Source organism: Orcinus orca, chromosome 20 (genome assembly GCF_937001465.1).
Source record: "Orcinus orca chromosome 20, mOrcOrc1.1, whole genome shotgun sequence".
NCBI classification, from domain to species: Eukaryota; Metazoa; Chordata; class Mammalia; order Artiodactyla; family Delphinidae; genus Orcinus; species Orcinus orca.
In genome coordinates this window covers 11,970,513-11,983,129 of record NC_064578.1, presented here as the reverse complement: position 1 = coordinate 11,983,129, position 12,617 = coordinate 11,970,513, and the positions used below count along the sequence as shown (strand labels likewise).

Genomic DNA, 12,617 nt, shown 5'->3' with positions numbered 1-12,617 from the left:
TATAGGGACTTTGTATTATCAGGTGGATTTTTCTGCAAATCTAAAACTGCTCTAAAAGTAAAGTCTATTAATTATAAAAAAAACCCCAAAATACATAAAAATATGTCTGATTTCAATTTGCCTATAAAGTACTCAGAAATCCTTTTCATTGAAACACATTTCAGTTTTGAAATAATCACGTTGTCCAAAAGATGGTGCCAAAGACTTACAAAGATATCTTTTTTTGGTTATGCAAAAGAGAGTTAAATAATGAAATAGAATTAATAGAATAAAAAACCAGAAGGTCCTAACATGAGTCAGCATGCATGACACTTATTTACATCTTGCCAACGACTTTTAGCCTCCTGCTTTAGGACTCAGATCCATTGCCTTTGCTCTTTGGTGCTGCTTCCTTGCTGTATACGAAGGTGAATTTGCCCTGACAATGCACAGCAGTGACTTGCACTCCATAGGGACCTGCAGGAAGCTGGGCTAGCACAAATACATTTGGACCTGATTTTAAACATGTATATATCAAATTTAAATGAGAGTTTTGCAAATTTATAAGTTTTTTTCAGTGTGTAACATTTTCAGATATAAATTTAAAGACACTTTTTACTTATTACTATCAGGTCTTCCATTGACAATAGCCTTTAAGACTTCATTCTTGAATTTCTCTGTTCGTAGGACCCTAAGTCAAGGAGCCTATAATCTGTGACTAAGTATAAATGCACCAATACAATTCATTCTTCAAGGTATTTTTTGGTGAATAATCTTTCAAGGAGAGAATCTCTTTGTTAAGGTGATAATAATATCACAAGTAAACCAAGGTTCTTTATTGTTATATTGCCTTTTTATATTTTCAAAACATCTTTATTTTTTGTTGGTTATACAAGTGTAAAAAAATGGTGTAAAAATACACTTATCTATTGTCCTTATTATTGTTTGGATTTTACAAATTGCATTTTAATGATGTCACACAGTGTCTTCTTCTGTCTACTCTTTTTCCAGAATATTAATAATTATATTGAGAAGCTTGATTTGATTTAGGTTTGATATTATTGGCAAAAGTATTTCATAAATGGTGTTATGTATTTTTGTCATCAGGTACAAGGTGTCTGGTTGTCTTCTCTTTGGGACTGCTTGAAGTCATTCATGACCATTGCCTGTCTTCGTTAGGAGTTTGCAAATGTTCCTATTCAATCATTTCCTCTTCCTATAGTACTTGGAGTGATTCCATAGAGAGAAAAATTTCCTAATAAAGTATCTGGTGGGCTTCCCTGGTGGCGCAGTGGTTGAGAGTCCACCTGCCAATGCAGGGGACACGGGTTCGATCTCTGGTCCGGGGAGATCCCACATGCTGCGGAGCAACTAAGCCCATGCGCCACAACTACTGAACCTGCGCTCTAGAGCCTGGGAGCCACAACTACTGAGCCTGCATGCCACAACTACTGGAGCCTGTGTGCCTAGAGCCCGTGCTCCGCAACAAGAGAAGCAACCACAATGAGAAGCCCGTGCACTGCAATGAAGAGTAGCTCCTGCTCGCCATACCTAGATAAAGCTCGTGTGCAGCAACGAAGACCCAACACAGCCAAAAAAAAAAAAAGAAGATAACCAGCAAGGACCTACTGTATAGCAAAGGGAACTCTGCTCAATATTATGTAACAACCTAAATGGGAAAAGAATTTGAAAAAGAATAGATACATGTATATGTAAAACTGAATCACTTTGCTGTACACCTGAAACAATCACAACATTGTTAATCAACTATACTCCAATATAAAATAAAAAGTTAAAAAAAGAAAAAAAAAAGAAAAGCAGATTCAATATTTAATTTATTTGCTTTATTTACCAGTTTTCAGAAAAAAGAGTTGATTCCTTAGCATTTTTTAAAGGTGACTAATGAAGGTTTTACTTTTTTCTGTTTTAGTAACATTTCAAACTCATGAATTTTTAACATTTTTGGAGTGTTTTTATTCTTTGCAGTTTAACATATCTGATGTATTTTTATTTTTATCAGTACTTTGTTTGGTCAATTGGAGCCTCTTCAAATTGACTCCTCTGTTCTTGTGATATAACCTCAATACAGAAATCCCTCCTTATCCGTGGGGAATACATTCCAAGGCCGCCAGTGTTTACTTGAAAACACGAATAGTACCAAACTCTCTGTATATATATGAAATGGAGCAGGACCCTATGGTCCTTCCCCCCACCCCCATGTGCTCCGCTTGCCTTTTGTCTGTGGAAAAACTTTAGCCAAAGAATAAGTTTAATCAGAGAAGTGGGAAAATGCAGAAACAAAGGAAAACAGTCCAACAAAACTAAATAATAATACTTTAGTCATTAAGCACATTTAAGGACCTTTAGTTCCTCCTCAAGGGCTATAGATAATATTCTGAGCCACAACCTGGGACCTGTCCTGTAGATACTGACACCCCCACCAGGTGGAAGAGGTTAACTACATGATGACCAGACTGCAGCCATGACATAAGCTGCCACAATTCTGAGAATTGGCCTCAAGAAAATGGGAACAAACCGACCCTGGAACTGAAGATTAATAGTATCAATACTTAAATCAAGATGACGCTGGTCAGACCCCTGCATGACCAATTTCAAGATGATTGTCAGAGCTGACTGTGATGTTTCTGCATGTAGCCCCCTCCCTCAACCTATAAATGCTCTTGCCCACTGGTTGTGGTTGGGGGGAATTGGCCTTTGGACAGGGATCTGCCCTTCCCCCACCAGTTGCTGGCATCCAAAATAAAGCAAACATTCCTTTCCACCAAACTTGCCTCTTTATTGGCTTTTGAGTGGCGAGCAGCCAGACCCCCCCTTTTGGTCACATATATTATACTATGTTTTTTCCTATACATACATACCTAGATAAAGTTTAATTGATTAATTAGGCACAGTAAGAGATTAACAACAATAACTAATAAATAGAACAATTACAACAATATAGTGTAATAAAGTTATATGAATATGGTTTCTCTCTCAAAATATCTTTTTTTCCTTTTTATTATTTATTTATTTATGGCTGTGTTGGGTCTTCGTTGCTGCACGCTGGCTTTCTCTAGGTGCGGGGAGTGGTGGTTACTCTTCATTGCGGTTCATGGACTTCTCATTGCTGTGGCTTCTTTTGTTGCAGAGCACGGGCTCTAGCATGTGCACAGGCTTCAGTAGTTGTGACATGCAGGCTCAGTAGTTGTTGTTCGCGGGCTCTAGAGTGCAGGTTTGGTAGTTGTGGCGCACGGACTTATTTGCTCTGCAGCATGTGGGATCTTCCCGGATCAGAGCTCAAACTCGTGTCCCCTGCATTGGCAGGCGGATTCTTTTTTTTTTTTTTTTGCGGTTCGCGGACCTCTCACTGTTGTGGCCTCTCCCGTTGCGGAGCACAGGCTCCGGACGCGCAAGCTCAGCACGCGCAGGCTCAGCGGCCATGGCTCACGGGCCTAGCCGCTCTGCGGCATGTGGGATCCCCCAGGACGGGTGCAGGAACCCGCGTCCCCTGTATCGGCAGGCGGACTCTCAACCACTGCGCTACTAGGGAAGCCCGGCAGGCGGATTCTTAACCACTGCGCTGCCAGGGAAGTCCCTCAGAATATCTTATTGTACAAATTTAATGCCTTTTCCATCTTAACTAAGCACTTATCACACACTGTGGCCATAACTTTTGCAGTTTGAGGTGCAACTGCAAAACTAGCACGAATTTCTTTTTCCTCTTCACAGTTTCACAGATATAAGATTCATTCTTACCGTAGATCTTAGCAACCTCAGCATAGGATTTTTTTCTTTCCTCATTAACTTGAGACACCTTTTCACTTAAAGGAAGCACTTTGCAGCATCTCTTTGGCATATCTGAATTGCCAGCACCACTACCTATTGCGCTTTTGGGCCATTATTAAGTAAAATACGGGTTATTTGAACACAAGCAATACTGGGGCAGTCGATCTGATAACCCAGATGGCTACTAAGTGACCAGCATAGGGGAGAATATGCTGGACAATGGGGTGGATTCACATTCCAGGTAGGATGGAGCGGGATGGTGCGATATTTCATCATGCTACTCAGAACGTTGCACAATTTAAAACTTATGAATTGTTTATTTCTGGAATTTTCCATTTAATATTTTTGGACTGTGGTTGACCATGGGAGTAACTAAAATCACAGAAAGTGACACCTTGGATAAGGGGGGACAACTGCAGTGTTAGAAATCTTTTTTGCTTGCAGCTATGACAAAAGATTATCTAGTTTTGTATATTTCCTGCCCTGACCTGTAATTAGTAATTTTTTCCAAGGTGCTTTAATTTTTAAATTAAAAAATAACATTTACTTACATTTAGAGAGCAAAACCTGGGTGCTAGAGGTGTTTAGTACTACCGGCTTGATCTTTGTCTCCAGATTTTTTCAATGAACAGCTCTTAAATTTGACAACAATCATGACCCAGTTTTTCATTGATGCCTTTATAGTAGTGGCATAATATGAGTTATATATTCTTTTCATTGATGTCAGTGGTTTATGTCAATTTAGGGAAAAATTAATAAGAATTTACATAAATGCGATTGGTCAAGACCATTTTAGCCTAAGGAAAGATCATGAACAAAAGCACGGTCTGTAAACGAAGAATCCCACGTGGATAGAATTGTTTGTACAGGTAGGACAGTGGTGGATGTTAGGGCTAGGAAAGTCTGTTGGCGCCAGGTTGAGAGATGGGAGGAAGTGCCAGATGCTGCTAAGTTGCTCAGCATAGAGCATCATATCTTAAATTACGGAATCAAAGACTTGTTAATACATCCCAAAGAATATGAAAGGAGTAAATAATATGATATGGTAGCGTTAGAATCAGACAAACTTAGGTTTGAATCTTAGCTTTGCCACTTACTGGACAAGCTATAGCTTAACTTTATGGAAGTGATGGTGAACCACGTGAAAACATTTGACTAAACAAAAGTTGACGGTGTTCCCAACTACCTATCACAAACTTACATCTTTTTACCTGGACTTCATATGTGCCCACGGGCACAACACTACCACTTCAGCAAAGGGAATTAAAAGGGGGAAAAATCAGGGTAGAAAGAGACAGCAGTCATTTAATTATAATAAAATATCTTACATTTGCAAATTGTACAACATTGGACCACGTGGACACATTGCTAAAATTCTCTCAAATAAGGGCCCCTGAAAGCTCAGTCTTATTCGTTTCGCGGTAAATCAATTTTGAGCATGAGGAAAGTAGAAGAAAGCGGAATTCTGTCTGAGTCAGTTTTTGTGAGGGCAGCAGAAATCCCGGAGCATTCGAGGAAGCCTTTGAAAATAGGGTACTTCCTCCGCAGGCACAAGGAAGTTTCTACCAGGCTGCCTGGCCCTGTGTTGCCTCTCAATTTCGCAAAAATAAAGAAAAGAAATCCCATGAATTTTCTTACCTTAGAGCTAAACCTGTCAAGAGAAAATCTTTGTGAATGTTATTCTATATGCTGATGTATACAAAAAAAGGTTCACTTTAGATCTGACCTTGATTGAATTTTGTTAAGTACGGCTTATCTTTTCTCTTAACTCTTTTTGTAGTGACTGAGCTAAGATGTACCCATATTTGTGCTCAGTGCTTTGGGCTTCACAGACAAGATGACCCGAGAGATCATAAGAATTTGAGAGTAAGAAGAAGCCAAGACATCTTTAATACAATACCCTCATTTCATAGATGAGGATACTAAGGCCCCCAAGAAATTGACAATCTTATTTATTTAAGAGGACTAAAAAAAAACTTGAAATAATTAAATATCAGTATACAAGAGTATAGGATCCAATACTCTATTTTATGTGGATTATATATGCTCTAGGAATCCAAAGAGAGGAGAGATCCATTGTGGTAGAAGTAGATGGAGAGAGCTAAGAGCCTTGACATTTGCTGAGTATATAAAGTTTGCAAGAGGCTTTATCAGTGTGACCTTGAGTCTGATATTTGCTCAGGAGATTAAAGAATAGGAGGAAAGTGGTTCATAGAACTGGGGAGGCTCAAAAGCAGAAATTGTGGCTTGTTTGGAAGATGGTGGTAGGAGCACTGGGAAGCACATTTGGAGAGAAAAGAAACAAATGAGTGAGAATGAAAATGTCATGAATATGGACCTTGATATCCAGTAGAGGCTAGCAACCACTGGATGGACAAGTTAAATTTGTATTTTAGAAAGAATAGCCCAGCAGTTATAAAATCATACTGCAGACACTGATAGCCACCCTTGAAAAGCTTCCAGTTCTGCAATATGAGAGTTAGTTATTGACTGTCTTTTAACCATGCTTGAAAATTGGAGGAATCTTTTAAAGATTTCTATGGTTTTAGTATCTTTGAAATTACATGCCATGTGACAGAGTAACTTGAATATATTTTAATTAACAAAAACAGCATGTAGATTCACTCTCAAGAATAATAGCCTAGCATGTATTGAGCGTCTTCTATGTGCCAGACACTGTGCTAAGGTTTCTACTTCCATTTTCACATTTTACAGATGTGGGAAGTGAAGCTTAGGGAGGATACTGCTCATTTCGAGTTACATAGCTAGTATGCGCTGTGGCCTTCATCTGAATTAACATCTCCCTAATCTCAAAGCCCAATGCTCTTAAACCTATGTAATAGTACTCCAATCCCCATTTTTTCTGAATTATTTGGGAAAGTCATGGTTACTAGTCTTCAGATGATTTGAGACAATCACATTATTTAGTTTAGTCTCTAATTAGTGCCATTTACAATTTTTCTGATATTCCTCTGGAAAGTACATTACTATTTTAGAGGTCATCCATATTTCTTTAAAAATAATCATTGGCCCAGTTCACATGCGTTAGAAATTAACATCACTACCTAGTGTTATATTTGTGGCAGGACTTTATGATTTTCAGATTTAATAGGTTAGAATATAATGCTTCTGCCATTTGTCCATCCACCTGCCCATCCATCCATCCATCCATCCACCCAACATTTGTTGAGTGCCTGATGTGAGTTAGGCACTGACTGGTACCTGCATTGTCACTTCTTCTTGCACTGTTGTTTTCACTAGCTAATAAAACAAAAAATCTTCAAATCTCTGTAATTTCCTGCTCACATCCCAGATCTGTGAATCTCCTCTTAAGCTGTGACTCTTTCTATCTCTTAAGACCTCCTTGGTGTCTTTTACTGGATCCTTTGCATTTAGTTGGCTAGGTAGTGAAGAGTGAGAGTGTAGAGGATTGAGCACCTAGTACTTAACATCTGAGCCCAGAAATGGCACACATCACTTTGGCTCACATTCCATCACATGGTCCCTAGCTGGGCCACCTCTTTCCACCAACTTTGCACTATGAATGAGGAACGTGGATCTCTGTTGGTCAGCCCATTACCTCTGTTCAATTGCTGTCAGTGCTAAAGAATGTCTATGGAAATGTTTAGTAAATTGTGAAGTTGTTTTCAATATTTGACATTGTTATTTCACAAATATGAATGAATTACAATGGAAAACAAAATAAATTTATTGAGACTGACTTGACACATGGTGAAAAGAATATCTTTTGTACCATCTAATCCTTCTTCTTCTTCTTCTTTTTTTTTTTTTTTTGCTGAGTCGTGGGGCATGTGGGTTCTCATTTGCCGAACCAGGGATTGAACCCATGCCCCCTGCAGTGGAAGTGTGGAGTCTTAACCACTGGACTGCCAGGGAAGTCCCTAATCTTTCTTCAGTCTTGTTAGATTATCAGCATTGTCTGGGCTCCCTGTCTATGGCCAAGTTCCACTGAAGGCCACCCTTGCAGAGATGGGGAGAGGGGAGGTATATGACCCTTGTCACATTCCTCTTATTTATTCTATTTTGAAAGGAACCAAAGGGGCTGTGATATGTAATTTAAATGTCCATGTTTTAGAAGCTGCAATTTGTTTCTTTGGGAATCAGGGTTCTTGTACTTTCACTCTTGTTTTTAGAGATGAAATGATGGTTTCTTCTAGCTTTAATATTCTCCAATTACATTAAATGTATAAAATGGGTATGTTAATCCCCAGAAGTTTTTCCTGCCTTAAGTAAAATAGGTAAATTGGGAATATAGATTTTTTTTGGGTGGTAGCTTGGGCAGCATTCTGATGTTGTACCTTCCTCTAGATCAACTTCCTGCCTTGCCCTGCATTTTCAGTGGAAGTTGATTGGAGAAAATAATGATCTCCTTTTATCTTTTTTTTTTTTTTTAATTATTTATTTCTTTTTGGCTGCCTTGGGTCTTCGTTGCTGTGCGTGGACTTTCTCCAGTTGTGGCGAGCGGGGGCTACTCTTCGTTGCGGTGCGTGGGTCTCCCACTGTGGTGGCCTCTCTTGTTGCAGAGCGTGGACTCTAGGTGCGCGGGCTTCAGTAGCTGTGGCAAGTGGGCTCAGTAGTTGTGGCACAAGGGCTTCATTGTTCCACGGCAACGAAGATGTGGGATCTTTCCAGACCAGGGCTCGAACCCATGTCCCCTGCATTGGCAGTCAGATTCCTAACCACTGAACCACCAGGGAAGCCCCCTGTTATCTCTTTAGGTTAGTGGCATGTCCATTTCAGGTGCCATTTCAGTTAATGGGTTTAATCATGTACTGGACACTAAGATTCCTTGACCTGTGGGCTCTGAAGTGATAAGGTGAGAAGCATTGATGGTGTGGATAATAAGATTGAAAATAAAGAAGAAAAAAATTAATTTGACTTCATGGCCTTGGAGAAAACACTTGACTTTATTATTAAAATGATCAAATACCAAATGTTGGTTATCAGAGTACCATGAACAAGATCACCTAACAGATCTTGTCCTTATCCCCAGAGAACTTACATCTCAGAGATCATAAAAACAGACTAATTTAACTATTGTATTAATTGACATTTAAAATAATATGCTAATTGCATAAAATAATTTTAAATACAAAATTTAAATGATTATACTATAACTAGTAGACAGGAACGTTCACTGATCAGCTTTTGACACTCTAATTTAAATCTTAATATAAAAATTTTGTTTGGATGGTTCAGAAATGTAACCAGAGCTTTCAATCATTTCTCCCTGTGTTAATATATTTATGCACATTTTAAGAACAAGTCACAAACACTTTATGTTTTGAGAATTATTGTCCCTTTAGATTGTCAGCACCTGGTTACAGCATGCTGATTGGTCATTTGTCTCTCAAATACTAAAAAAAAACCTATATATATGTATCAGTTTTAATTGTATATAACAGTTTGTTGTAGCACACTGTTAATGTATGTTTTCCTCAAACTCTAGGGGCTCTCTTATACTTTCAGCCAATGTGAGCTAGCCCATATTTTTCTCTATTTTTATGTTCTAGAACCATGAGTGGTACAGTGCTCTTAGCTTATGAGTGCCCTACTACTCTATACAGATGATGTAGTTTTTCTAGCTGATGTTGTTAAGAGCTATTTACTACATAGTGACCTTCTTTCTGCAATTTATTTTGTGTCCTCATGGACATTTTTGACACACAAAGGCTGGCAAAGCTGTGTAGGTGATAGAAGCAAACTTGCCTCAAGGGGACAAAGGATGTTATCACAAACATTTAGTAGAATGTAATGACCAGAAGTTAGCGACTAATGGAAATAAACATCACTGCAATGTAGAGGGATTAGGTCACAATTTGGACAGGCACCGGGAGGAATCTGTGGAAAGAGGCATGACTTGATTCCAGGGAACTTGGATTGGCTTTGCTAGGGGTCCACACTAGGAATGCATGTCCACAGGACATAAAGCACCATGGTGGGGCTAGCGCTGGAGCTGGGGCTGAATTTGAAAGACGTGCTAAACCTATGGGGGACAGCTCAGCATAGCCCAGAACCCATTCTGGCTCCTCTTCTTCAATCTTTTAAAGAAGGAAACGTGTCCCTCCAGGAGTCCTGTAATGAGCGTGTTTACAGACAAGAATTGAGTGACAACAGTCCCCTTCTCCCCAATACGAAGAGCTGAGAGTGATGATTTTACAGTATTTCCTCTCATCAAAGTAACACAGGCTTGTCTCTCGCTTCCTGACACAGAAAATTGCATTTTGTCACCCATTTGTCAGTTCTTAGAGATTTGAAGATAATTAAAGAATATTATAGCAGGTGACAGCTGTTGCCGAATGCCGTGTTGCTAGTTCTTCTGCTTGTTGGATGCCCATGAATCTTGGATGATGATAGCTTGGTGCTCCAGGTTTAATTAGCTGGTTGTTTTGAATCTGTCTGGGCTCTCAGGTGTGGGGTTAGCAGGCTTGCAGCTTGTTGAATCTGAGCTGTGCTCATCACTGACTGGGGGACCTGCGTCTGACCAACTCACGAAAGGGCCACATAGGGGTGTCCTGACCTTTATCAGACAAAGGCACCAAAGGGATAAGGTGCTTTCTAGGAAAGGCTACACAACAGCATCAAATGCTGATTGGTTTCCCGGTGTTCTTGCATCAAAGCATGCTTTAGATTTTGAAATTTATTTTCTGATTAAATCTCCTTAAGGCCATCTCTTTTATTATAAAGCACAGCAATCATAATCCCTTTGGATTTATTTCTAGGTTAATTTACCAGAAGTTCCCTGACATGCAAGAGAGAGCTAAATGGTCTCGACTCTGGCTTTTGGTAGTATAGAAAATTTCCTTTCTTTTCCTGGAGGATTTGAATGCTATTACACTACCTCAGAGAAACTACAAACACTGCTGGAAGCTCCGTGCTTCCTTTCTTTTTCACTCTCTCTAGATAGGAATGAGTTTCTATGTGTTTCAACAATTTGTTTATTAAAAAAGTATATTTAAAAAATCCCACATGATTTTAAATTTACATCCCCAAATCATTATTTGTTTTTAAGCTCATCTCAAAACACAAGAGTAGTTTCAAGAAAATTTAAAACATCCTTAACTTATGCAAAAAGTTCTTTCCCAACAAAATACTCTGAATCATTAAAATGAACACAGTAGAAGTGCATCAATTTCTAACTTAGAACAATAGTGAAGGGTTCTGCTTGTGGAATCTATAGATAGTCCCTCAGACCGGACACATTCTTTCACCCCTTTTCTTACACTACATTATGCCCTTTCCTTGAATCCCTTCTCCCTTCTGTACACAGATCAAACTCTGCTCATTTTTTAGCTCATGGCACAGAGGCCACCTCTTCTTTGAAGACTTTTCTGAATCTACTGAGCAGGTCTCAGCCCTCTTCCCTTGGTTCTGCTTCCTGTGTTCTTTGCATGCATGTACACTCAGAATAGAAGCCATCTATGCACCTTCCCATGTACATTAACATGACTTTATTATCCCACTGTCTTTGACTTAACTTTAGTATTTCATGAGACTCTTTCCCTGGAGGATACAAGCTGTAAATAAGTTTACTTTTCATTCCAAGGACTCCCAGAGAGTTCCATCAACTCATTTATAGAAAGCATCCATGGACAGTTTACACTAGACTCTTTGAATCCCTGCCTCGAAAGTCTTGCATTGCTATGTCCTTAACTATTACTAATCCTAAACTCTTATGTCATGATTCCTGCCCAGTCGTAATCAAGCCTCCACATTGTAAGACCTGCTTTAAACCAGACTTCAGAATTTCAATAAATATACCGACTTTGTCCTTCCCTCTCCAGGACATTATTAAGACCCTGCTGACCTAGTGTCCTCCCTTACCATGGTAAGAAATTAACTGTGCTTTGTTTTGTTAGTAGATGCTTTGGTGATAGTTTGGGGAACCAGGATTTGACAGCATCATTGTCCAAGTTACCGTGTCTTCTACTTGATTGTGCCTCTCTTTTTCCGGTTTACCATGAGCTCTTTACCCCCTGCCCTGCCCCACCTATCATGGGGTCTTCTGTCAAACTCAGAGCATGAGAAAGAAATACGCGTCTTTTGGAAAAATGGACTTAGTGAAATAGAGAGGAAGTTAATGTCCTGACATACAAAAAACATCTTGCTTGACCAGACTCAGACTTCTCTGGTGCTTTTCCAAGTCCTCGTCAGACTGAGTTTTAATGATCTCCATGTTCTGGCTTCAATCCACCCATCTATCTGTATTTCCCACACATTTTCTACTCCAACAGAGCATTTCTTCTCATTGATCCATGCTCCTATGCACCTGCACATATTCATGTATTCTCTTCCCTGTGCCAGGAATGCCTTTGTCGCTACCTGATGCTAAACCTTGTCCCAAATTTAAGGCTGAATTAGTTCTAAATTCTCAATGTACTCTTTTCTAACTTCTTCACTATACCGTATTCTCTCTTTTCACTTTTATAGTACTTGTTTAGGCAGCACCTCACTATTTTTTCATTATTCTCCCATAACTGATGTTTATTCAGTTATTTTTGATAACTTCAATTCAGGCATGAGATCCTGTATTTATCCATTCACTTTTTATTCAACTAATGTTTATGGAAACCCACTATGGCAAGGTACTGTGACAGGTACTTGGAATGCAGCAACGATTAAGACAGAGTGACCTTATGCATTCTTTTTGGATCCCCAATTTCCTTATCACAGGACCAAGTAAGACATCAATGCATGGTTAATTCTTTCTGATAGTTGCAATCCCTCCAGGCCTTCTTCATATTCATCAAAGCATTCGTAGACCCATAGAGAGGCTGGATCAATATTTTGTACACAGTTTTATTGCATATTTTATCAACCTTGCTAAAAAG

General features: G+C 39.2%; 1 protein-coding gene across 1 annotated transcript in view; it reads right to left on the bottom strand.

Moving 5' to 3' along the window:
- Positions 1 to 11,962, bottom strand: part of DUXB (double homeobox B) — a 64,971-nt gene extending 53,009 nt beyond the window's left edge. The window contains 1 exon segment of the mRNA XM_049703633.1: positions 11,881 to 11,962. Coding sequence (XP_049559590.1) covers positions 11,881 to 11,962 — 82 coding nt within the window.
- Positions 11,963 to 12,617: the final 655 nt, after the last annotated feature.